Source organism: Bos indicus, chromosome 13 (genome assembly GCF_029378745.1).
Source record: "Bos indicus isolate NIAB-ARS_2022 breed Sahiwal x Tharparkar chromosome 13, NIAB-ARS_B.indTharparkar_mat_pri_1.0, whole genome shotgun sequence".
Taxonomy (NCBI): domain Eukaryota; kingdom Metazoa; phylum Chordata; class Mammalia; order Artiodactyla; family Bovidae; genus Bos; species Bos indicus.
The window spans coordinates 52846870-52874601 of NC_091772.1; the positions used below are offsets into that span (position 1 = coordinate 52846870).

General features: G+C 46.8%; 1 protein-coding gene across 1 annotated transcript in view; it reads right to left on the minus strand.

The window, feature by feature from the left end:
- Positions 1-23700, minus strand: part of TGM3 (transglutaminase 3) — a 42651-nt gene extending 18951 nt beyond the window's left edge. Inside the window, exons 1-7 of the mRNA XM_019971988.2 lie at positions 23587-23700; positions 11766-11933; positions 11190-11432; positions 10457-10575; positions 8975-9103; positions 5811-5988; positions 5568-5703 (exon numbers count right to left, since the gene is read on the minus strand). Of these exons, the coding sequence (XP_019827547.2) occupies positions 5568-5703; positions 5811-5988; positions 8975-9103; positions 10457-10575; positions 11190-11432; positions 11766-11933; positions 23587-23593 (980 nt within the window). The 5' untranslated portion in view covers positions 23594-23700. The remainder of the gene's footprint in view (positions 1-5567; positions 5704-5810; positions 5989-8974; positions 9104-10456; positions 10576-11189; positions 11433-11765; positions 11934-23586) is intronic.
- Positions 23701-27732: the final 4032 nt, after the last annotated feature.

The following is a 27732-nucleotide window of genomic DNA, read 5'->3' on the forward strand; positions in this document are numbered from 1 at the left end:
CATTAGTAAAGTAATGCTCAAAATTCTCCAAGCCAGGCTTCAGCAATATGTGAACCATGAACTTCCAGATGTTCAAGCTGGTTTTAGAAAAGGCAGAGGAACCAGAGATCAAATTGCCAACATCTGCTGGATCATCGAAAAAGCAAGAGAGTTCCAGAAAAACATTTACTTCTGCTTTATTGACTATGCCAAAGCCTTTGACTGTGTGGATCACCACAAACTGTGGAAAATTCTGAAAGAGATGGGAATACCAGACCACCTGACCTGCTTCCTGAGAAATATGTATGCAAGTCAGGAAGCAACAGTTAGAACTAGACATGGAACAACAGACTGGTTCCAAATAGGAAAAGGAGTACGTCAAGGCTGTATATTGTCACCTTGCTTATTTAACTTATATACAGAGTAATCATGAGAAACGCTGGGCTAGAAGAAGCACAAGATGGAATCAAGATTTCTGGGAGAAATATCAATAACCTCAGATATGCAGATGACACCACCCTTATGGCAGAAAGTGAAGAGGAACTAAAGAGCCACTTGATGAAAGTGAAAGAGGAGAGTGAAAAAGTTGGCTTAAAGCTCAATATTCAGAAAACTAAGATCAGTGTCTGACTTTGCTTTTTTGGATTCCAAAATCACTGCAGATGGTGACTGGAGCCATGAAATTAAAAGACGCTTACTCCTTGGAAGGAAAGTTATGACCCACCTAGACAGCATATTAAAAAGCAGAGACATTACTTTGCCAAGAAGGTCCATCTAGTCAAGGCTATGGTTTTTCCAGTAGTCGTGCATGGATGTGAGAGTTGGACTCTAAAGAGAGCTGAGGGCCAAAGAATTGATGCTTTTTAACTGTGGTGTTGGAGAAGACTCTTGAGAGTCTCTTGGACTGCAAGGAGATCCAACCAGTCCATCCTAAAGGAGATTAGTTGTAAGTGTTCATTGGAAGGGCTGACGTTGAAGCTGAAACTCCAATACTTTGGCCACCTGATGTGAAGAGCTGACTCATTTGAAAAGACCCTGATGCTGGGAGGGATTGGGGGCAGGAGGAGAAGGGGACAACAGAGGATGAGATGGTTGGATGGCATCACCAACTCAATGGATATGAGTTTGGGCAAACTCCAGGAGTTGGTGATGGACAGGGAAGCCTGGCATGCTGCAGCCCATGGGGTTGCAAAGAGTTGGACACAACTGAGCGACTGAACTGAACTGAACACACTCAGAGAGTGCCAACCCTACCTCTATGCTGTCTCTGATTTAACTTCTGTTCCACAATCGCCCAGCTTCCTGTGCAGCTGGGAACTCCTCTAGTGAGGTTCGCGTATCTCACTCCGCTTGCTGCCCAGTGTCCAGTGTGGGGTTTGACATGCAATTCATGCATCATGCTCTCTGAATTGAATTGTTCCGGAGCCCTGCCACTCTTGCAGCCTTGGTTTCCGTGCTGTGGGTCTAAGCAAGCTGCTCCAGCTACTTTGGGGACTGGCTAACTAGTAGTGGAGGTTGGTGGCCACGGAGAGATAGATGCCTTAGGAGTTAGGGCTCATGTAAGGGTGTGGGTTATGACAGTTCTTCTCCAGTACTGACCAACTCCACTTCCCTGATCACACGAATGAGCAATCACCATTTGCCTTCCACCTCGGAGCTCTGTAAAGGCTACAAATAGAGTCAAATCTGTGACTTGAGAAACTGGGGGATCAAGTCAAATGAACCAGGAAAACAAGCCAGAAATGTCAAGATTAAGATAAAGTTGGCCAAACTTTTCTAAAATATTTGTTTTCAGGCTTCAGAGACCTCCTTCACAGTGGTACAGAGGGGAGCCGTAATAAAGAAGCTTTTCCCAGAGTGTCCCGACTCCAAAGAAGTAAAAACTCCGGAGCCTTGTGCCTTTTAAGTCAAACCACTGGCATGAGCAGAATGGCTTAGAAGAAAACAGACCCCACTGGATGCTATAATGTGATTCAAAGAGAGCTCCAGAAGAAATTGCTGAGGTCCCCTGACCTAGCCCTTCATTTTACAGACAGGAAACTGAGGTACAGAAAGTTAAGGAACTTACATAAAGTTAGACACTTATTGAGAGCACCCAAATGTCTCCAGTTGTTTACCAGTGCTTCTCCCTGGGCCTCTGGTTTCTCAGGCATGAGATAAGTGGGTCCCTCTCTAAGATCCCTCAGAGATCTTAAAGCTCTTTGACCTGGAATAGTCTTATTGACAGATACCTGTGTCCACCTCTAGCTTGGACACTATTTCAGTTCTACTTTGGGCAAATCGTTTCTCCCCACTGAACCCTGAGATAGCATCTAGTGTCATAGAAAATTTTCATTTGCCACCTAAGTGTGAACCAAAGAACCCAGATTCTTCAGCTGGTTGATGTCCAGCCACTGTCCCAACCCCTATTCTGGAAAATCTCAAGTTATGCGGTCAGATTTCTCAAACATCAGTCAGGAATAGTGATAACATTCTTTGGCATCTCTCTGGTGCTTCATAGTTTACAAAGTGGCCTGGGTTCAAATCCAGGCTCCATCGTTTCCAAGTTATCTGCCCTTGAATGAATGACACTATGTCTCAGGTTCCTCAGCTGTAAAATGGGGTGATCACAATAGCGCCTACTTCATTGTTTCTGAAGAGTACATGCAGGCATTCAGAAAGGGACCTGAAGCACAATTGCTCAGCAAATTATTATTGCTGCTGTTTTTATTATTAAGCATTCTCAGGTGCTTAACCTCACTTGATCCTTACATTCTATTACTTTAGGTAAATCTGAACAAGGTTGTAAAAGCTTTTAACGTTTGCAACATACAGATTCAGATCGAAGAATTTCTGTCCAAACTCAAACTGTCCTTTTAATAATAGGCAAGGAAAAAACATAGGTTAGTAATTTCACTCCAGGCATAAAATGACTTGTGAGCTAATTCCCTCCAACCCCTGGCAGGAACCACTTTGAAGTGACTCTTGGGAGGTGTAGCTCTAACTCAAAAAGTAGGGTGAGCTGAAGAGTCACAGAATCAAAAAGTTAAAGAGGCTTAAGCGAACATCTAGTTCCAAGCCAACATTTACATTTCACTGATGGGAAAACTGGGGGCCAGAAAGATGGAGTGGCTTATACAAGTTCTAGAGCTAGATGGTGGTGGGACTGGAACTGGGGTTCAGGAATCCCTGTGTACACACCATCCAGTGCTGGTTCCCCACCCACAGTTGACAGGGAAGGGGGAGGAGGGGGAATGCTCAGCACCCACTGCTTTCTGAGGAGGGTTCTGATGAGGGACCCCCAGGAAAAATCAGAGTTTTACGGCCTGACACTCTGCAGCGAAGCCAACAGAAATGACAGTAGAGAATGTCTCCAGGGGTCCAGACTTGCCCCAAGGTGATTATATTTAGAATAAATTATGAAGCTAATGTGTAGCATGAACCAGTAACCAAGAGATCTCAGGTCTAATTCCAAATTCAGCTCAAAGGCCCCAACTTTCTGTTCCCAGGAGGTCTTCCTTGATGGCTCCCTCTCTGAGTTCCCACAGTACTAACTGTCTGGCACACTGCATCACTGCTGCTGCTGCTGCTAAGTCGCTTCAGTCATAGACGGCAGCCCACCAGGCTCCCCTGTCCCTGGGATTCTCCAGGCAAGAACACTAGAGTGGGTTGCCATTTCCTTCTCCAATGCATGAAAGTGAAAAGTCAAAGTGAAGCCGCTCAGTTGTGTCCGACTCTTAGCGACCTCATGGACTGCAGCCTACCAGGCTCCTCTGTCCATGGGATTTTCCAGGCAAGAGTACTGGAGTGGGGTGCCATTGCCTTCTCTGACTGCATCACTAAATAGCCTCTAATGGCCTCCCCACTTTTTGTCCACTAACAGCACCAGAAATGCTCTCAGCAGAAGGACTGAGCCTTATGCTTTCTGACCCCTCTGCAGTTCCTAGTGTGCAGGATAATTACAGAAGGGTTAAGCCTAAGGGGACCACCCTTTCCCTCAAATCAGTCATCTTGTTGGAACAAGCATCTCTTTTTCTAAAGGAAGACAAAGCCAGGAATGGCATTGTCCCAAGGATCAGAAAAGGTTGCAATGGGATTTTGGATACAATAACAAAAGGAAAAAACAGGGAGAAGAAAAGACATTCATTTATGAGAAGTTGGAAAACAAAACCTCACGGTAAGTAGCAGCATCACTAGAGAGAACATTATGCATGTGTAGATTAAGGAAAAACATCTGAAATAAACTTTCTCTCCCCCATTAAACACTAGCATCCATGTGACCTTGGGTGAATTACATACGCGTCCCTCCCTTCAGAGGGGAGGGGATGCTTACAGTATTCAGTGCCATTATTGGTGTGGGCTGTTGTTTATTTGTTTTAATATCTCTTTCTGTTAATTTTAATATTCCATTGACTTTATTCTATTAGTTACCCTAAATACATTTCAGTAAAGTTGCATCTACTTATTCTGGGAATAATAAGCAATAAAGAATTTTTTATGCAGACTATCTCAAAGTTGAACATTTGGAAAAAAGATGACATCTGTTATTAAGTTATCTAGCCATGTATATGCATGTGAATGATTATTATATGTATATCCTTTGAGGATTCAAACAATGAATTATTGACATATGCATGTAGTACTTTATATACGTAGACATCTATGTGTATATACACATATAGACATAATTATTTTCATATAATATAATTCAAACAATGGATTATTGACACATGCATGTAGTACTTTATATACGTAGACATCTATGTGTATATACACATATAGACAATTATTTTCAGTTGCCATCTGGTAATAACTTGTCATATGGTATAACCTTAAATAGCTGTAACCATATCTATTTTATGTATATAAGCAGCTATACAAAGTTATAGACATATGTCTGTAAGTTTTATTTTTATTTTTATTTTTTTTGTCTGTAAGTTTTAGATAAGCTACTTTCAGTTAGCATGTATTATATATTACACACATATATGCACATGTCATATTTATGGTTTAGAAATATATATATTTCCAGTTACATATAAAGTTTCTTATTTTCAGTTGAAATCCAGAATAAGCTAACATTTTATTCTATCAATCAAGGTACAAAGAAAGTGTATATATATATATATATATATGTATATATATATATATGAGAAAATATGTCACTTTTCTTTAAGAAAGCCCGTTAAGTCATATGGGTTGCCTGAAATGACATACATTATTCTTCTTACTAGAAAATCAATGATTTCAATGTTTCTCTTCCAAAATATCATAGGGTCTAGGGGCCCCTATAAATTCAGGGCAGTTTCACAGAGCCCAGGAATCATATTTTTCACTGGTATCAGAGCTTTCATCTGGTGGCAAGATAAAATGGACCATCAGCATTTGCAGAACTCTGAGAAGGGTTATTTTGGGTCTTGCTAGCTTCGGCATTTCCTTTCTACACTTAATCTTAGCCAAAAGGCCAAGATATGACAGCATTTCCATTCTAAACCATGTGTTGACATGGTACTTGCCTCCCGATTCCTGTTGGGAGCTGGTCCCAGGAGCTGGGGAGAGCTAGGGAGAAGCTGCTCGGATTGGTGCTCAGAAAGGATCAGATAACTCACCACACACTATCACTGCCTTTGTCCATGGGCCGTCCCAAGGGGTCGTAGTAGACATCCACACTGAGGTTTTGGTCTGTGTCATGAGCTGAGTTGAAGTTGGTGATCACTCGGGAGGGAATCCCCAAACATCGCAACACTGCAAGTCAAGGGCAGTCTAAGGACTCAAGGTGCAGTGGAGACAGTACCTGGGGGCCCCCCACTGCTGCCCACCCATCCAGCAAAGGCACACCTCATCCAGAATACCTGTGTTGAGGGTTCCAGCAAAGACCCAGCACTGGCCATATCGGACAGGCCTGAAGCCAGATCTTTGCCACTCCTTGAGGATTTCCACGCTGCCATTCCAGTTCCTAGGATCCCGGCCACCAGTGTAGTTACCGCTCCAGTTCCCAGAAATCACGCCACTGTCATCATTGCCATTGATCTGGGAAGGAATAAACCCCAAAGGAATCAGCACAGAGAGTGACAGGCAGAATTCAGGGGGCAAGGTAAGGAGTTAAAGAAGGGAGACTCCCTCAAGTCTCAGTGTCTTTCTGGGCAATTTGGATAATAATTGTGATAATGGGTATCAAGAAGTTTATGAATTTGAAAGTGCTTTCCTTAACAGGCCATGTTTGCCCCTAATTCACATGTCATTCCCAGCTCACAGAGAAAATGAAGGCTCCATGGCTTGTCAGTGATGAAGCAGGGGTAGAAAATCAGCTCACAGTCAATTCCTGGCCAGAACTTGCAGGCTGCTGCCGCCTGACTTGAAGATCCATAGTTTGAAGCTCTCTTTTGGTGTCCTGGTCTTCTAAAAAGATCACTTTAAAACTTTAGCAACTAACTTATTCTTGAAAAGAATAAAGATGGACTTCCGCTTTTCATCCATCCATTCATTTCACTCAGCTTAATGCATGATTCTTGTATTTGGGTGTTTTTGTGTGTGCTCAATCACATCTGACTCTGCAATTCCATGCCAGGCTCCTCTGTCCATGGGATTTTCCAGGCAAGAAGACTGGAGTGGGTTGTCATTCCCATCTGCAGGGTATCTTCCTGACCCAGGGATCAAACCCATGTCTCCTGCTTCTCCTGCATTGGCAAGCAGATTCTTTACCACTGCGTCACCTGGGAAGCCCTTGATTCTTGAATAAGTCACATGAAAAGAGCACTAGGCTAGAAATCAAGAGACCTGAATCTCTTAGTCTGAGTCTTTTAGAGACTCCTATTGAAATATTTAGGGACAAAATGATGTGATATCTGGAATTTATCACATAATCCATGGAGAAGGGGACACAAATGAAACAAGACTGGCCTTGGGTAGGTATGATGAAGCCGGTGACAGGCATACAGAAGTTCACTTTACTTTTTCCTCTACTTTTGTGAATGTCTGAACTTTTCTATAATAAAAAGTTAAAAGAGGGACTTCCCTGGTTGCCCAGTGGTTATAATCTGCCTTGCAATGCAGAAGATGTGGGTTTGATCCTTGGTCAGGGAAACTAAGATCTCATGTGCCACAGACCAACTAAGCCTGTGAGCTGCACTGGGTCCAGGCACCACAATGAGAGAATCTGTGCACTGCAACGAAGATCCACAGCTGTGTGCCACAGCTAAGACCCAATGCAGCCAAATAAGAAGAAAAAAAAGTTAGAAAGAAGAAGGAGAAACTTGAGTCACGAGCCCAGCCTGGCTGCTTGTCAGCTGGGTGATTGCTGACAAGCCGATGCATTCAAGCTCACCTTCCAACACAGGAAACAGAAGAAGCAAGTATGCCCTTATGAAACTGATTAGCGTTTACCCCTACGTCACAGTCAGAACTGCTCCCTCACTCTGTGGGGGTCACAAGACAAGGCCTGTGAGAACCAGCAGTCTGGAAATGCAAGGATCCTTGCCCACGACCAGCTGACCCAGCCTTCACAGCCCCTCTGTGTGCTGGGTAAGCTCTGCACCCTCTCCAGGATGGCCGGGCTGGAATCACAGGATCAGGGCCACGGGGCTCCTTCAAGATGGAAGACTGCACGGCCCATCTCCATCTCTTGAGTCACAGGTGCTCCAGCCTCCAGTGTGGTAATCACAGGCTCATCTCTGACTGAAAGCCGAGTGTTTCAAAGCCCCACACAGGCCATAATTAGCTCGTGGTCCAGCCCAACCAGGAGGGCTGGAGAGAGAGCAGGGAGGTGCAGCTGAGGAGCCTGGCTCTGAGATCAAGTGTTTTGTCCCGAGGGCTGGAGTGAGTCAGCAGCTGCTGGAGCCAGCTTCCTCCCCCACCCTCTCCTGAGCTGAGGAGGCTGAACTTTCTAAGTGGCCTAAACACCAGCTTTCCTAGACCTTGGCCTGGGCTTTAATCCCACCCTTCTAGGACCACTTGGTTTTCAAGGTTCAGCCCAGGTCCACTCCCTCTCTGGACTCTTCCTGCCACCCTGGTTCCCACCGTCTCCTCAGTGCCTCCACACTCTCTGGGCCTCCCCACACCTGTCCTGCCAGGTTCAAGTTAAGAAGCCCTGTCTGATGACCCCCAATATCTACCATGTAGTCAGGAGGTCGTTCAATTAACCATGTAACTAGCTCATTAGCTTGGATATTCTCCAGCTCCAAAAAGACTGGAAATGCCTAGTCCATTAATCACACACACACAGAAGTTGACACTTCTGAGTAATTGTTTAGTTTCAGACGGTTAAAGTTCAAAACTCTCTGACTTTTAGCTTTCTAACTTTTGAGCAGGTTATCCCTTGTTTGGACATTTTTCTGATGGGGATGTTTTCTACCCACTGAGTAGAGAGCATTCCTCCAGCATTCAGCTTGTGTATGTGTCCAGCTAATGTGTGTGTTTGGATAGGTGGGGTAGGTTTCTCACGTGGAGGGAGTGGGTGAGTGAAGGTGGCTCCAGGCGGGCAGTTGGAGGCCTTATTCTGGCTGGACTCACTCGAAAGCTAAGTTGTGAGTGATTTCCTTCAGCCCCCTGGCATCAGGTTCCCCATCCAGAAGACGACCATGTCAACCTCTGTCCTCCCTGCTGGCACTCAAGCCCTCTGTGCTGAGGAGGGGATGAGTCAGAACAAAGGAGCATAGCCCCTTCCCCAGGAGCCCCAGGGATGGAGTAATGTCTCAGGTTTGTGTCCTCCCAGCCCTGGTGGACCCCCACAGATCAAGTCCTTGTCATCTGAGGAAGGCCTCACAAAACAGTGGGAAGGGCTTGGGAGCCGGCAGCCTGGGTCTGGGTCTGGTTCTGCCTCTGCCACTCACTCCTGTGTGTCTCAGGCAAGTCCTTTAATTTACAGGTGTGTCATACTCTGTGTGTACAGAAGGGGGATATAATAACCACCAACTTTATTTTGTGAGACATCAACCAACAAGATGAGTGGTTGTGCCTAACCCATAGCTGAGTTTGATATAGGGGAACAACTAGTTATTATGGTTTTCTCATCACTCACCATTGCACTGAGAACCCGGCCAACATATTTGGGATCGTTTCTGTGGGCCACATCCGTAGCAGGGTCACGGCGAAAATTCAGACTGTTATCCAGGACTGAGAGGCAAATGTTCAGGATGCCTTCTTCAAACTGTTCAAAATGGGGCCATATGTTACTATGAAAGAAATTGCAAGTAGTATCGGCTAATTGAGGGCATGGAGGCTATGCTGGTAAGAGCCACGGGCACTGCCCATATCTCAGCCCCCGCTCCATGGCCCCCAGAACTGAGAGGCTGAGGAACAACCACCCACCTGGCCTTTAACCCTGAGAACTCATCCAGACCTCTTGCTGTACACAAGGCCCTGTACTGAGGCCCCTCAAGTTTAATGAGACTCCCTCACTGTTACGAACTCGAGAGCAGTCACTTGACCTGTCTGGGCCTTAATTTCACCAGCTGTATAACAAGAGATCAGGCTGAGCACATCTCAAAGTTTCCATCTAGTTCTGACATTGATCTCTAGCATATCACTTAGACTTTGGGGAACTGATTATAAAGTGTCTCACTAAAATTGGAATTTGAAGCCATTTTCACAAAATGGAGAAGGCCAAGCTCTTTCTTGCCTTAGAGTCTTCATATATGCTGTTCTTTCTTCCTCCAATGCCTTTCCCCAAGATATCTATCCAGCTCCCTTGTCTCCATTAAGTTTCTTATCCTAAGTTCCTTTCTAAGCAAGGTTCTCCCAGATCACCCCATCAAAAATATCCTCCCTTCCACCCCTCAGTGCACCCACCCCACCCCTTTTTCTTTTCTATGAAATTTAACACAGAACACAACATTTAAAACTCAACATATAAAATATATGGCATTATACTGAAGATAGAATACATGGCAGATGTGCCCTGGTTGACTCCAGAAAGGGATCTGGACATGGCAGAATGTGCACCTGTCCACCCTCTGCTGGACATCCATGGCACTCCATCCAAGGTGCTTCATTGAAATACTTCATTTGTCTGCCGGAAAGAAGAAAATATGGAGGGAATCCCTGGATGTGGCTAGCTGAGCAAACTCGGGAATTCTGTGGATTCAGATGTCATAGTACCATAGGACCCTTGGAAGGTCAAATGCTCACACCAAGGAAATTTCATCACATTATGATGCGGAATGAATAACAGAAACTATACTGTTGTGCAAGTCTCTACTGGGCCTTATCTTCATTCATGCATCATGGTACCAATAACACGTTGTTGCATCAATTTAGTTATGTGTCTGTTTTGCCCATGAAAGTGTGACCTCTTCAAAGACATGAAATATGTCGTATCCATCTCCTGTATCCATAGGTGTACCTTGGCCCCTGGCACATAGTAGGTCATCAATGAATGGATGAACAAATAAGAAGCAGGCAAATGGACAGATTTGGGAACTGCCACCTATCTGTGGGGTCTGCTGTGGAGCTTCTTTGGGTAGAATAGGGACATTACTGCCAGCCTCTATGACCCTTTTACCTGTCCGTAGTTCCAGCCAATCATGCTAATTCGATTTGTGCTTCCCACAAAGATGATGCCAGCATCTTCCTGAACATATTCCTCTCTCTCAGCATGGTTACTCATAAAGACACTATCAGCTGTTTGACAAGAAAAAAACAGATAGCAGGGGATAGAATCTTACAGAGAACTATAGAGACTCGTCCTTTTCTCAGTCCTGAGTACCCACATGGTGGCTGGAGCAAGCCACACCTTCAACCCTTCCCCCAACTCCACTGAGGAATGAAGCCTTGGGCTAAAATGCTTCCACGTCATATCATGAGAACCATAAACTTGAAAGAGAAGCTGGGATGACCTAAGAATCTGAAAATGAGATCTCTGGGAATGAAAAACTTGCTTCTTCGGGCACAAGCTGTCTCCATGCTGCAGAATGATGCTGTAGTCATGACACCATACTATAGAGTTTTCAAAAACTCATGAGATCCTTGCAATAGCCCCAGAAATAGCAAGCTGTCCATCTAATGGTGAGGAATTTGAGGCTCAGAAGGGTAGAGAGACTGCCAGACTCACATAGTGGGTTCAGAGGCAGAGCTGGGCCAAAACCCCTGGCTTCTGACTTCTAGCTTCTGTGCTCGTCCCCTATTCCACAAACTTCCCCTAATCAAACCTGAGCCCATGAAAATCATTCCCTCCATCTCTTTTCCATGGACATCCCTTAGCTGATGGCTGGGAGTGTGGGTGTTTGGATGCCTACCTTGCAACCAGGGGTTAAAGAGCAGTATGAATGTCCCAAGTTTCAGCGTGGAGTCACTGCCCTGGGAGGAGATCTGCATGTTTAGCGTGTACCTTCCAATGGGTGCATTTGCAGGACTAAGGATGGAGATGTTCAGAACATTGTTCCTGCTGGACACAAGTTGTGCACCCCAGCCGCTGCTACTTGTCCCATTGGAGAGTGGAAACACAGCCTTTGTATTGGCCGACTCTGAGGGGTAAGGCCCTGGAAAGACATAGGACAATGGAAACCAAGTAGTCTTGGCTGACTGTGGAGAAACCAGATCCCAGTATAACTGCAGAGATTCTTTGGGAGATGTTATACAAAGAAGCAGCATGTTATGGCACTGGAAGCAACTGGAGATCACGTGGTCCAAATCCCTCTTGAGGTTAAGACTGTGACCCTCAGAGATAGGTGAAACTTGACTCTGCTAAGTCAATGGTAGATCTGGGTTAGAGCCTGAGGCCACCACCACCGCCGCCGCCCCTTGGATGCACAGCCCCAAGGTTTCCTCAAGGTGTGTATGTGGGAGGGGGGCAGGGAGCAGTGAGCAGGTACCTGTGGAAGCTGTGAATGTCACACGTCCTCCAGAGCTGAGACCTTGGGATAAGGTCAGTGACACTTGGAAGAGTTGGCCTCTCCGTACCAGGAGATCCTTGCCGTAGAACCTCTCTGTGTGATGTGCCTGCCGGTTGGAGGCTATCTGCCAGTCGACACTCTGGAGTCCTAAAGCCATGAGACAGAAAAGAGGACTTGAGATACTGGGAGAAAAGGGATGGTGGCATATAGGAAAAGGTGTAAGTTACCAAAGAGACAGCTTTTGGACAGGGCTAGCTGGGGAAGAATCTTCTTGGAAAAATCACATTAAAACGCAAGATGGCAAGCACTTCACAACCTACTCCCACCCGCATTTTCAGGTGGCTGATGCTTTGCACACACTACCTCGCCTCCCCTGCCACCTGGCTGACTGTCACTCAGCCCTCAAGGAAGTAGCTTCCCCCAACCAGCGAGGAAACTGAGTAAGCCATTCTGTCCACGCTATCCTCCTTCCATTGTAGACAGTGGCGCACGTAGGACCGGGAGGAGGCCGCTTCTCTTGAATCTACCACCCTGCTTTGGCTTCCTCTGTGTCTTCCCAGACGCCAAGTGCCTTCTATCACGCCAATACCCAGCAAATGATTACCGTGTCATCTGTACTTTATATGTGCAACACCTTGTTGTCGGCCTATGCCCCTGATGCTGAGAAGGATTCTGGGAAGCATTTTGAGGCCCAGAGATTGGGAAACCACTGGCCTGGAGGGCCTTTCAAAGGCTCACTGGCAAGAGTGGTCTCAAGCCATGAGATCCCTGGATAAGACCCTGAGGACAAATGCCTCAAAATCTACCTCCAACTTCTCAGATGATTGTGTAGGTGAGGGAGCTAAGCTGAGAAGGGTCATGAGAGATTCCATGGGATATGAGGAGTTCAACCTTTCTAAAGCTTTTGAGATATTTAATTCCTTTGAGTTATGTTTGAGACTTTACAACATCCAATCTTCTGCAAATGAAACTGGTCTCTGTCTTTACGATGTGGTCACAGCTATGATGGGAGTGTGACGACTCAACTCTTATTTATATATGTCTGCCTCTGTTCATTAGAATGTGCCTTCTGTATCTTTATATTCTAATGCCTGGCACATTGCTTGACTAGATTAGGACAATCAGATAAACAAATGAAGGGCTAAATGAACAAACAAACATAAAACTAATGTCATGCAATGACCTTCATGACTAGGGCTCCAAATTTAGTCTATAAGGAAAGGTGTATATGGGGTATTCATTAATGTTTATAGAGAGATTACCTGTTATTTGTAGGACACTATGTAAGGCACATGTTGGGGTGTGAAAATGTATGAAAATTAGTTTTAACCCTCAAAGAGCTTCAGCAGTGCATAAGACAACATGTCAGAATGAATGATGAGAGAAATCCAATCTCCTCCCCCAACCCAAAAAGATGTCTAGGAGATGCAGGCAAGAATCACTTTCAGTTATAGGAATCAGAAAAAAAATTCATCGAAAATGCCAGGCCTTGAAGGAAGAGAGAATTTTGTCAAGCGCATTTCAGACAACAGGCAGAGAGACCGAAGGCCCAGAAGAGCAGGCATATTTTTGGCTGGAGCAGAGGTCTTGTCTGGAAGAGAAAGGGGAGACAGAGGGCATGGCTCCAGGGCAGGCCTGGGGCTGGGGATCCTCCAAGCAGCTCCAGGGGTGGGCACAGGCTCATCATCGACTCAAGTGGGATGCAGAATCTGGGGTGATGAACCAAGGTTGCTGCTGAAGCAGGCTTAGAAGGTAATCGTGCCACCTGCTCAGTGTACTAAAGAGTCATTCATTCACACATCCACTCATTTATTTATGCATTGAGCAAATAACTATTGAAAGAATAAATTAAAAAGCTTTTTTTCTTAAACTCAGGGAAACGAAAACATTCATGCAGCCAAGTATCTACTGATTGAAGAGAAAGGCACAGAGGGAAAGGTGGGACAGAGGGAGATGAACATTCCTGCCCATAAATGTTGAACGGTGAGAGCTCAGATCTTGGGTGGTCTCTGGCAAGCATCAAGCTCTATATGACCTGCAGAGACCTGGCTTGCTGAAAGTTAGGACCCTCTAGGGCAAAGTCCCCACCTTCTAAACCCTGCCTCTTACCAACTGCACTTACTATCATCTGTGCATGGGATTTGGTAGAGATTTACTCACTGTCTCGCTTTAGAAAAAAGAAGAGCTCTTAGGTACAGTGGTCTGAGGTCACACAAGTCTCCCCAGAGATTCCTCTCCACTCCCAAATCCAAAAGGATGTGTGTCTTCTCCCCAGGAGAAGCTCACTATTCTCAACCATGGGTTGAGAACAGGAAGTGTGTCCCCAGACAGCCCTCTGATAGCACAGGTTAAGGAATGGGGGGCAGCAGGGATTCCCATCTGTAGCTGGTTTCTGCCAAGGCTTAAGCACTGTTTGCTAGCGCTGTGTCAAGAGCAGAGGCGTCTCCACAAATAACAAATGTTGACGAGGGTGTGGAGAAAAGGGAATCCTTGTATACTGTTGGAGGGAATGTAAATTGGTACAGCCACTATGGAAAACGGTATTGAGGGTCCTTAAAAAACTAAAAATAGGACTATCATATGACCCAGCAATTCCATTCCTGGATATCTATCCAAAGAATAAAAAAAGGCCAATTCAAAAAGATACAATGTTCATAGCCGCATTATTTACAATAGCAAGCTATGGAAGCAATCTAAGTGTCCATTAACAGATAAATAAAAAGATGTGGTATGTATGCACAATAAAATACTACTCAACCATAAAAAAGAATGAAATTTTGCCATTTGCAATAACATGGATGGACCTGGAGGGTCTTATGAAATCAATCTGACAGTGGAAGACAAATACTCTGTGTGTGTGTGCGCGTGCGTGCGCGTGCGCATGCGCGCGCATGCGCATGTGCTCAGTCACTCAGTGGTGTCCGACTCTTTGTGACCCCCATAGACTATAGGCTGCCAGGCTCCTCTGTTCATGGAATTTTCCAGGCAAGAATACTGGAGCATGTTGCCGTTTCCTACTCCAGGGAATCTTCCCAATGCAGGGATCAAACCCTCTTCTCTTGCATGTTCTGCATTGGCAGGCAGACTTTTTACCACTGCACTACCCAGGAAGCCAAATACTATATATTATCACTTACATGTGAAATCTAAGAAAATGAAACAAATGAATGAATACAACAAAACAGAACAGACTTATAGATACAGAGAACAAACTAGTGGTTACCAGTGGGAAGAGAGGGCAAGATAGAAGTGGGGGAAAAGAGTTACAAACTGTTAAGTATAAAATGAATATAAAGATAGATTGTACAGCACAGGAAATATAGCCAATATTTTATAGCAACTTTAAATGGAATGTAATCTATAAAAATTGAAACCCCATGTTATAGATATGAAATTAATATAATATTGTAAATCAGCTACACTTCAATTTTTAAAAAGAGATTTGCAAGAAAAGGGGGGAATCAACACACAGAAGTACACACGGCCAGTTCACATAGGTTTGCCTAAGTCCTGAAAAATAAAACAATTCTAATTATTAAAAAAAAAAAAGTAGAGGTGTGTCTCTTTCATCCCAGAACCCAGCGGCTTGTCTGTAGGGAAAATGATGAAGAAAAGACTGGGCTCTAGGGTGCCTTGACTGCAGAGACACTGAAAGGAGATAAAGGGCACTTTGCACACACTAGGTGGGGTCCTCGGCTGACAGAGATCATCTCTGCCTCTCCCACCGTGAGCGCTGGATGAGAGAGTCTTGCTTCTCCCTGGAGTGCTTGTGGGATGTGCAAGGCTTCTCTGAGCTGCAGGGTGAGGAAAAACAGGACTCACATTTGTCATTAGTGTCCTGTGTGTCAACTGCTGTTAACAGAACACAGAGCAACTTACACACACCATGGATGAAATCTTTATAGAAACTAGAAACTGGGTTGGGGGGATAAACTAGGAGCTTGGGATTAGCAAATACACACTGGTATATATGAAAGAGATAAACAACAAGGTCCCTGGGTAGAGTACAGGGAACTATATCAATATCTTGTAATAACCTATAATGAAAAAGAATATATATTTATGTATAACTGAATCATTTTGTTGTTCATCTGAAACTAACACAACATTGTAAATCAACTATACTTCAGTTGAAGAAAAAAAGAAACTGGAAACTAACACTCAGAGAGATAAATATCTTAAAAATTTTTTTTAAATTTTATATTGGAGTATAGCCAATTAGGAGAAGGCAATGGCACCCCACTCCAGTACTCTTGCCTGGAAAATTCCATGGATGGAGGAGCCTGGTAGGCTGCAGTCCATGGGGTCACTAAGAGTCAGATACGACTGAGTAACTTCACTTTCACTTTTCACTTTCATGCATTGGAGAAGGAAATGGCAACCCACTCCAGTGTTCTTGCCTGGAGAATCCCAGGGATGGCAGAGCCTGGTGGGCTGCTGTCTATGGGGTCGCACAGAGTCGGACACGACTGAAGTGGCTTAGCATAGCATAGCATAGCCAATTAACAATGTTGTGATAGTTTCAGGTGGACAGCAAAGGGACTCTACCATACATTTACATGTATCCATTCTCCCCCAAACTTCCCTCCCATCCAGGCTGCCACATAACACTGAGCAGAGGTCCCTGTGCTGTACAGTAACACCTTGCTGGTTATCCAATTTAAATATAGCAGAGTGCACATGTCGATCTCAAACTCCTTAACCAAAGGAGATGAATGTCTTATTTGAGGTCATGTACTTAGTGACTGACAGGCCTTACCCTCTCTGTTGCCATGGTCTCCTGTTCTCCACCTGAGAGGGGAACCCTGGCAGTTCCTTCAGTCCAGAATACACCCAGGTGGTGAAGAACCTCACTACACATTGTCCTCCCTTCTGGCATTTGTATTCTGATACAGAGGAGAGGATGAGTCACTGGAAGGCCAATGCATCCCAAAGGCATTCTACATGAGACGTGAGAGAACGGGAACATCCCTGAACCCCCAAGTGGGATGGGCAGGTTGAGAGCATGCTCGCAAAGCTCCCAGGTGGTTCCTGAAACCCTTCTTCGGCTGGCTGCCTTCAGTTGTCACCCCACTTCTGAACCCTAGGATCAGCTTGCCAGTCCAAATCAGTGATCTGATGATCCTGTTTGTGGATTATGCAGGGGCCTTTGTTTTTCCACCTGCCACCCCTTCATGTAGCACTAATCTCAGCCTGAGTTTGTTCTAGAAAGGAAAGAGCAGGGGATAACCTCAGATATGCTGATGAAATCACCTTAATGGCAGAAAGTGAAGAGGAACTAAAGAGCCACTAATGAGGGTGAGAGAGGAGAGTGAAAATGCTGGCTTAAGACTCACTATTAAAAAAAAAAGCTAATAAGATCATGGCATCTGGTCCCATCACTTCATGGCAAATAGAAAGGGAAAAGGTGGAAGTAGTGACAGATTTCCTTTTCTTGGGCTCTAAAATCACTGCAGATGGTGACTGCAGCCATGAAATTAAAAGATGATTGCTTCTCGGCAGGAAAGCTATGACAAATATAGACAGTGCATGAAAAATCAAAGACATCACTTTGCTGACAAAGGTCCGTACAGTCAAGGCTATGATCTTTCCAGTAGTCAGGTACAGACGTGAGAGTTGGACTATGAAGAAGGCTGAGTGCTGAAGAAACGATGCTTTCGAACTGTGGTGCTGGAGAAGACTCTCAAGAGTCCCTTGGACATCAAGGAGATGAAACCAGTCAATCCTGGTTTCAGAGAATCAATTTTAGAGAAATCAACCCTGAATACTCATTGCGAGGACTGATGCAGAAGTTGAAGCTCCAATTCTTTGGCCACCTGATGCAAAGAGCTGACTCATTGAAAAGACCTTGTGCTGGGAAAGATTGAAGGCAGAGGCTAAGAGGTCGACAGAGGATGAGTTGGTTGGATGGCATCACCAATTCAATGGATATGAACTTGGGCAAACTCTGGGAGATGGGGAGGGACAGGGAGGCTTGACTTGCTGCAGTCCATGGGGTCACAAAGAGTCGGACATGCCTTGGTGGGTGAACAACAGGGCAGGGAATAGGGGAGGTGCACAACCATCTGAGTTTACAACTTCATGGATGTTTATGAGCTTCAGAGCTGTTCTTTGTGCCTGCTTGGATGAAGGGCAGGGATGAAAGGAGAGTGGCTTCACCCCTACAATTGACTCATCAACAGAGACTCTCAGAAACATCAAAGAGAGTAACATTTTGGAGACTGAGCATCTCCCCCGACTATTATTCTGGCTGTGAGGACTTGGAGTCCCAGGAAGTGATTTTCCCACAGTGGGATGTCTCTGGACTCTTATCCAGGGCCCGTCTCACAATCCCATGCTGCCTCTTTGACTCACTGCTTAACTCCACCAGCAGGCCAGGGGCAGTTTCCCCATCTTCTTTATTCTGAGAATATCAGTGCCACCAGCACCACTGACGTGGTAGTGACTGCTAAATGTCTATCACAGTGTACACTCACTCCTCCTTTCTTGGTAATAAAATCCTTCACGCTAATGGCCAGGCTCCCCTGCAGCTGGGAGTCATGTGAATGAGTTCTGGCCAATGACTTACAGGTGCAAGTTAAATGTATTAATTCTTAATTCCTAGGAAACCTCTTTGGTAAAAAGTGAGGTGAAATTCACCATTTTAACCACTTAAAGCATACAATTCAGTGGCATTTAGTACATTCACAATGTTGTGCAACCATCAACACTTTCTAGTTTCAGAACTTTTTCTTCATCCTCAAGATAAATCCCCCACCCACTAGCAATCACTTCCCACCTCCCCAACTCTAGCCCCCAGCAACCGCTAATCTGATTTCTGTTCCCATAGATTTGTCTGCTCTGGTCATTTCATATCAATGGAGTCATATAGTCTCTGAGTCTGGTTTTTCACTTAGCATTATGTTTTTAAGGTTCATCCATGTGGTAGAGTGTATCAGAGGTTCATTCCTTCTTTATGGCTGAATAATATTCCACTATGTTGATACACTGTATATTGTTAATCCATTTACCAGTTGATGGATATTTGGGTTGTTTATACCTTTTGACTCTTCTAAATAGTGCTGCTCTGAATGTTTCTTTGCAAACATTTGTTTGAATACCTGTTTTCAATTCTGAGGAAACCTCTTTTTCCAAAATAGTTGGCAAAGGCCCTTAGCCTGCTTATTTCCATCTTCTTCCACCTGCTGTCCCAGGTCTGGGTGTGATGTGGACTCGGTCTAGACCACACATGCCTTTCGGATGACAGAGTAGGGGCCTACAAGAGCCCAGGCCCCTCAGGATTGTGCAGCTGCCCCACCCACCAGAACTGCCTACATCCAGTAAACGTCTGTCTTGTTCATTTCTTTAAGTCATTGTTATTTGGGATTCGCTGTCATTTACAGCCAAACCTAGCTGCATGTAACTGGTAGTGTAATGCCCTCCCCTCTTATTCTGTGGCCCACTCTTGGCAGGGATAAAAAGAGAAGCACAGAACAGATTCTAGACTGTGAAACGTGACTCACAGGACAGATATATTAAAAATCATCTAGCCAAATGTCTTCAAGTTTTTTGTTAGAGACTGCATTAAAAAGGACATTTTGTACATTGCTTACACACATGGGTTTATAATTGATGTGAAGTTTCCCAAAACAGTATGAACCCTTACTATGCACAATGCACAGTGATATTTTCTACTTCATTTTAAAAATAATTTGCTGGTCCCAATCCACTAAACTGATTTTACAGCTTGCTAATGGTGAAAACTGGCAGCTTGAAAAGCAGCGATATGATGCAATATTCCCAGTGACAGGTAAAACAACTGAGGTCCTGGAAGGTCTACTGAGGTCACCGGTAGTTGAAAGTCAGAGCTTGGCCCACAAACCGGGTCTTAGATCCTGGTCACTGGGAGGCTGTTACTTGCAACACACCCCTCTCCTCTGGGCATCAGGATGTCTCCAGCTCCTGGCCAGGTCCTCCCTCACCCCAGCCCTCACCAGTCTCTTCTTTCTCTCTCTAGCCTGTGCTGCTTCCCTTCATCTTTCCTCTGCATTCAGACATTTTCAATCCTGTGCAGCATGGGTGGTAAAATCTCTTGGTGCTCAGGTGGTAGGGAAATAGGGATTCCCTGGGGGGCACTGAGCAAGGGGCTGGCAAGGGTGCCAGACAAAACTGAGTGAGCCCTGAACTGGTGGTTCGAGCAGCCTTGAGCAAGGTCTCAGCCTCTCTGTAGAAGGGAACAGTGAAACCAAATATCCGTCCTTGTAGGGTGTTGGTTGGGACCCCACAAGCACCCATCACTGGCACCTGGGCTCCTGTCAGTAGTACAGAGGTCTTAGGATCCCACACATAATGGCACCAGCGACACAGGAGGGAGAAGGGTTTGAGCTTTTTTTGGGCTGCCATGGAGGACCTCAGATGGGCAGACAAGGTGCTGAGTGTTTTACTTGCATATGTCCCTTCACAGTTACAAACCCCTCTGATGTTGTCATTCCCATTTCACAGATGAGGGATTTGAAAGTCCAGTCAAATGTCATCACTTGCCAAACATCACACGCTCAGGCAGAGACCAGCCCAAGCTCACACTGAAGCCGGTGCAGCCTGACCATGTGCCACTCCAGGCTGCACCCTGCATCTAGCCGAGGGGGTGGTGGTGGCGGCAATGGGCATGAGTCCAGGAAGCTGCCAGGGAGAGGGGAACACCCACAGCCTCCTCCTTGCCTCGACATTACACGGTTCTCATGAGAGAGGAAGGAAGGACTCCTGGGTCCCCTTCACTTCCAGAGAGAGTTTCAAATTTCTTAAACCCTCACCGTGCACGAGGAGCACCTGGAGAGTTCATATTAGCCTAAACCCCACCACTGGGACAGCACTGGTTGCTTAAACTCTACTGGTGATTCTAATACGGAACCAGAGCTGGAGTTGAGAATCACTACCTTAAGCCTACACAGTGTCTATTTACACTAAGCAATCAAAGCTACTTTCCACGAATTCTCTCCCCAAGCCACGTGGCCACTCTGAGCGGGAGGCAGGGGGGCAATCACTATCTCCTATTTACAAAGGAGGAAAACAGGCTGAGATGGAGGACTGCAGATCCTTCTGAACCCCTTTCAGCTCCTACCAAGATGAGAGGCCTCATTCCCTCTACTTCCATGCAATGAGGAAAGAATTTCCTCTCTTCATCTCACACCCAGGCTGGCATGCGGGCCCTGGGGACCAGAATGATTGCCCCATATGTGGAGCACAGCCCAGCGGGGTGGAGGCTGAGCTGGGAAGTTATTTGAGGTGAGCAGAGCAGCAGGGACACAGGCGTGGGGGCCTGGAAATGGAGAAGGAGCTGCCGGCCTCTTATCTCCCAGGAAACGTGCAGACCCACAGCCCAGAATGATATAGGTCCTCTGTAGGTTGGGGCCTGAAGCCAGAGAGGGTGAGTCCTGAAGTCAGCACTCTGCCTAGCTAAGCTGATGGTGGAGACACTCACCAGCCTAGTGGGACAGGGCGCCTGTCCCCGACACAGAAGTGCTGGACTCCTGTAGGCAGAGGTCTGCATCCATATTTGACCCTTAGGGACTCTGCCTCAGGGCCTCTGTGTGGGCTCTAGGATGGGGAACCCCTTCGCACTGGGCCCAGTGTCTGTGTCCACATCCTGCATGTCTGTCCAACATGGGGCTCTGGCCTTGGTGCATGGAAGGCAGAGGGTGCCAACCACTGTGGGTAGAAGGCTGCCAGGCCTTCCTCCACCATGTCATCCACCCAGCCCAGGCTGCTGTCTCCACTGGGAGGCAGAATAATCACACCCCACAGATTCCAACAAGAACCTTAACCTGGGAGCCAGAAACAGCCTCTCGCACCAGCACGCTGCAGCCCTGCTAGTCCCCGGGTCACACGCACCCGACCACCCATGTTTCTTTTCCTTTTCCCTCCTCTCAGAACACTCCTCACCCCCAAAACTACTTCTGACCAAGTCCAGCTCATCGTCCACACCAGCGCTACCTGGTGCTACCTGGGGCCTAGGGTCTCCCCTACCCTAAACCTCCACCAGGGTTAATCCCTTCCTCCGCTTAGGTTGTATAACGCAACCTAATGACAGTCCACTGTGAACCCACCATGGGAAGACTGCCCTCTCGATCTCTATGCTTCTGCTGCGCATCGTGGCTCCTTCCCTGAGTGTCCAGTAAGCAAACTCATTCATTCAGGAACTCAGGAATTCATTACTGAGCCCTGCCTGGCTGCATGACTGGGACAGGCCAAGAACCACAGGTGTGACAGCTTCAAGGGAATGAAGGTGTTTCCTTGTCTCTCTTTTTTAAAAATTGATTTTCTCTGAATTGACCATTGTCCACATTTCTCTGTGACCTTTGGGCATCTGGTGGACCCAGAAGTTGAGTCTTAAGAGTGCAGTGTCCCCAGGAGTCACAGACATGGACACACTGGGCCCCTGGGGATGCCTGCAGGGCTCTCAGTGGGTGGGCTGCTGTGCGTGCACATGCTCCAGGACTGAGCCCCTGCCGAAGCCCATCGCCCTCCGCCCCCTCTTTCCTTTCATGCAAGAGAGCAGTCAGTACTGGAAGGAACCTGGAAGTCCCTCCATTTCAAGCTCTTCATCTTGAATTGGGAGCTGGAGGCTCAGCAGTAGCAGTTGGTAACAGAGTTCAACTGAGAAACCAGGTTCAGTATTGCTTTCCATGTCACAGATTTCACCCACAGTCATGGATGAGCTTGGAACTGGTGGCAGAAAAGATGCTACTAAAACCTAGTCTGGGCCCAGATATCAAATTTCTGTGGGACCCAAGTAAGGGCAACTCATCATCTGGCAGGAGGGAAGTAGGGAGGGAGATGGCCTATCCCCTCTTGCTAAAGTCTACAGAATCCAAGGTTCCCCTTCTTAGCAACCCAGCACTGTTGCATATTCATGGGAAGAAGTCCGGGATAAGGGAAGAGTCCATTTTTGCAGCCACCCTATCCTGGTCTTTGTGACCTCTGAAGTAACCAGCATTCCCCTTTTGCATCGTGCTCAGCGATTTCTTGGGCAGACCTTCCTGCAGCCTTAACCTCCATTCACAATATTTTACTGGTTTGACTCATGCCTTGTTTGGGTTTGGCGTCGCTGCCAACCCACTAGGCTGAGCACCCACGACAGGCAATAATTAGTCTGCTGCTGAGCGGGGGCGCTGTCTAAGCAGAGCCCAGTCCTCAAAGTGACCACAGAGTCAGAGAACCCGTGCTCCCCAGCAGTGCTTTTTCACACCCTTCCCTGGTGCCGCTCTTAGGAACTGTCCTCGGCATACCTGCTCCTTCTGCTCCTGGTGGTTTCACTCATCAAGTCACTTTCAAAGAGCCTGCCAGTGCTTCCGGATGTGTAGTTTACTTAGGAGCATTCCAGCACCGCTGATGGTTTCTGTTAAATCGACTTACACGCTGTCATCCCTCCCTCCCTTGTAGCTCTGAGACGTGCTTTTCTTTGCCTACATTACTGACAGCTGGTAAAATGACATTGAGAAACAAGGGAAGCAGGTGCCAACTGGCTTGAAAGGGCAAAGCTTGTCCATCTAGCTAAGGGGATATGCCTCTGGCTGCACTGAAGAACCTGCCCTATACTCAGGACTTCGTCCCAAACATGCTCTAACCCTGAGACCACACTAGAGGGACTAGGCAGGCATGGAGAAAGAGTTGCCTCTGAAGAGAACCTTAAAAAAAAAACCAGGCTCTAGCTTTCAGAGCCCCAAAGGCAGCTGTCATGAGCTGGGCACTTTGGCCCCTCAGTAGGCCCAAGAGAAGCATGGAAGTCCAGCGGGGACTGGCAGAGAAGATGCCATGCACTCACCAGACATGTTTCGCTTTCCTCTGCCTCCTCTCTGGCTCGTCTGGGAATGGCACGGATGGTGTGGGGAGACTGACTGCCTTGCTGGGATCGCCTTGCCATTTATAGAGGCCTCTCCTACACACCCCAATTAGAATTCTAATGAGGTAGGCGAGGCACCAGGTCATTCCTGTAGTGCCTGTAAACGTTTCACTTACGACATACTTGTCACCCAATGGAAGGTCATACCTGCTTGTGCAAGACCAGTTTGGGAAGAAGAGGGGAGATAAGAAAAAAAAATGCAGAGTTTGATTTTATTATTTTTTTCAAGATGAACTACTTCCTGGATCACAGGTTTCAGGAAATGATGTAATGCTTGTCCAGAGCTGATGCTGAGAAGTCCCCTGGGGTCAAAGAAAAGTCTCTGCAGAACCTAGAGCAGAAAATTGCCTAATGCTTTCTCATCGTCCTGACATGCCAGTGGTCTCCACTTGCACGAGGGGCGTGAGATACTCATCACAGTTCACTGTACAGGTTGCTGTGTGCCAGAAATGGCGTGTGATTTGTGGTTAGAAGCACTCGGTTCCAATGCTGGCTGGGTCCTGGCCATCACTGGACCTTGAAGTCTTGGAAGCCTTGTCTGTGACTTGAGGGGAGGCCCATCCACTCTTCTCAACTCAAGATGTGGGGGAGTAATCAAATGAAGTGATGTGAGTGGAAAGTGCATGGATGTGTACCATGTGGATTAAATCCAGTTGTCATCTGGAATCAGATGTCAGTTTAATTCCAGATGTGGGGTTGGGGTCAGTGTTAGTCATTCAGTTGTGTCTAACTCTTTGCCATCCCTTGAACTGTAGCCTGCTAGGCTCCTCTGTCCATGGAATTCTCCAGGCAAGAATACTGGAGTGGGCTGCCATTCCCTTCTCCAGGGGATCTTCCCAACCCTGAGATTGAACCTGGGTCTCCTGGGAGTGGGGGGAGGGAGGATCATTCTTTTCAGTGAGGCAGTGAGGACAGCCAGTGAAGCTATACTGTGACACGACTTCATTCTGGTTCTGCCACACGTTGTCTGTAAAACTGGAGGGCAAGTCACGGGCCTTCTCTGAGCCCAGCTTCTACACCAGTTTTAAAAAATTAAGAGCGGGGGGGAGACTCTCATTCTACATTTTTTGTTTGCTTGTTTGTTGTTTTAAGGGTATATGTATATATATATATATTTAAAGATCCTATGGTGGCTATATACAAGTTCCAAGCTTTCCTGTGATAGACAAGGGAGTTTTAAAATATAATGATAATGCTCCAAGGGTTTGTGACAGAGAGGAAACTTCTCAAGGCTTCCCCCAGACTTGGAGTGGGAAAGCACCATGACACAATTAGGTCTTTAGGGAGAAGATGGGAACGCTGGACCCTGAGAAAGATGAGACTGAATAAGGCGGATGGGAAAAAGGAAATCCACGTCATCTCTCTGTCATCTGGGCTCCCACAGCACTTGGTGCCTGTTAGGACCTCTCTTACCACATGCGTCTCCCGCACTGGGGCCGTCTGGTTACGTCATCTCTCTGTCATCTGGGCTCCCACAGCACTTGGTGCCTGTTAGGACCTCTCTTACCACATGCGTCTCCCCCACTGGGGCCGTCTGGTTACGTCTATCCTCTCTGTCATCTGGGCTCCCACAGCACTTGGTGCCTGTTAGGACCTCTCTTACCACATGCGTCTCCCCCACTGGGGCCGTCTGGTTACGTCTATCCTCTCTGTCATCTGGGCTCCCACAGCACTTGGTGCCTGTTAGGACCTCTCTTACCACATGCGTCTCCCGCACTGGGGCATCTGGTTACATCTATCCCCATCACTCACTCTCGAAAGGCCCAGGCTATGTGTTACTCACGTCTTCTCAGAACCGAACATGGGCTTGTCGCATGGCAGGAGCACACCTATTTTTGAATGCGTGGATCAATCAATCGATGTAAAGTTGGAAATAATAATTCCTGTCAGTGTAGAACCCAACCTGGGTAGGCATTGGCTAAACACTTCACGTGTGTCACCTTTTCTTGTCTTCAGATCAGTCCTATGGCATAGGTGCCATTACCTCTGCTGTCTTACAGGAGGGAGAAATTCCCACCCCTATGTGAGTGACTCCAGAGTCTTTCTGCTTAACCTGGAGGTTGGCTGCCTAAGTGAGGTGGTAGGTCAGCCATTCCCAGGCCTGGCCGCTCTGCATCCATGGCCCCATGGAATGTGGTCGCTGTTGGCTCCTGCAGATGATCCACAAGAGAGCAGAGCATAGAGAGGTAACAGCAAAGTGAGCTGGACCCTGATCAGCAGCTGGGTGTGTGGCATGGGTCCTGGCCCCTGCCGTGGGATTGGCTGAGACTCTGGGCAAGGGTCTCACTACACTGAATCAGTCCTGCCAGAAACCCAAGAGCTGTGTGAATCCAAGGGAATGAGTGGATGTAAAGGGCTGTGCATGCCCTCAAGAGAGGGATAAAGAAATGGATGGGGGAGTTGCTTATTACTGCTGTTGTTGTTGGCCTGAGAGCCAAGAACTAGACCCTTGGCATCTCTTTCAGTGACCTGGCAGGGAAACCTGTCAGATGACAGGTAGGCAGCTCTGCCCTTATACTCTGAGATCACACAGATCTGGGTCCAAACTCTGGCTCTGACATAGCCCTCCTCTCAGAGTCCTGGTTTTCACATGGGTAAAGCTAAGCTAGAAGCTCAGGGAGGGTCAAAGGAGAGCATGAACACAAGTGCTCAGCACCGCCTCTGGCACCGCTCAGCGTAGCCCCTTCGTGCTGATGTTATCGGTGTTCTCAATGCCCTTAAAGCACTCCCAAGTGTCATAGATTTTGCAATGGGACCCACAGTGTGGACAATGGTGCCTGCCCAATGACCCCTTGGCATCCCCTTGGAAGGATCTGTAGCTGATCACTCTTGACCCCAAGGTGGTGTGGCAGAAAGATGCCCATGCTGGATTCAGAAACCCCAACTGAAAGCCGGGCTCTGGGGCTTGCCCGCTGTGTGGTTTGCAGAGTCATTTTCCTTCTCTGAGCCTCAGTTTTCCCGTCAGCCTACCCAGACACCTCTCAGCACTGTCGTGAGGCTTCAAACCCTGAAGTCATAGATATGACACTCCCCTATAGATAGGGTGGTGCCAGGTTGCCTCCTCCCATGCCTGCCACTTGCTTGCTGGTCCCTGCAGCTTCTAACTGCTCAGCAGCAGGGCCTTGTGTCCTCAGCCTGAATCGACTCCCTGTTAGCAGCTGGAGGATTGCACCATGGCTGCAGCTGCAGCCCCAGCCTGCAGGCGGGCCGTAATTTGCATGCTGTCACAATCTCAGCTAAATGATTTTCAATTCACAGGTGGAGTCACCCAGCTACACGCAGGATGAAATTCCTGCTTGGCCACCCACTTTGCACCTCAGACTCCAGTTAGAATGGAACGTGCAAATATGGACTTAAAAAAAAGAGAGAGAGACACTAATTGATCATTTGCCTTTTTTCTCCCTCTAATTGAGAGATTTAGAGTTGCTGAAAATTTCACAACACATGTAAAGGTACAGAACCTTATAAGAATCATCTAACCCCCAGCCATTCTCCCATAGTAAGAATCCTGTTTCCTGACACATATCTCTTGAAAACTCCGGTGACAGGGAATGCACAGTCTCAAAGCAGTCCCTACATGAAACAGGCAGCTCTGCCTGTAACATCCATGTCGGGGATGATTCTGTTTAAGGCACATGTCCCCCTTCCTGTTTTACAGGAAGTCTGTGAGGGCAGGGGCTTTACTGTATGCTTCACTGCTCCATGCTCAGTGCATCACTGTGCCCAGCGCATGCGGTGGGCTCTCAGTAACTGGAGTTCAAAGTGCATTGAGAGGACCAGAAAGTTCCTCCTTTTTTTTCCTAAACGTTTTATTTTGTATTGTGGTATAGCTGATTGACGATGTTGTGAGTTTCAGGTGAACAGCAAAGGGACTCAGTCATACATATACATGTATCCATTCTCCCCTCCCATCCAGGCTGCCACATAACATTGAGCAGGGTTCCCTGTGCTATACCGTGGGTCCTTGGTTATCTATCTGAAATACAGCAATGTGTACATGTCCATCCCAAACTCCCAAACTATCCCTTCCCCTCATCCTTACCCCTGCAACCATAAGTTCTTTCTCTA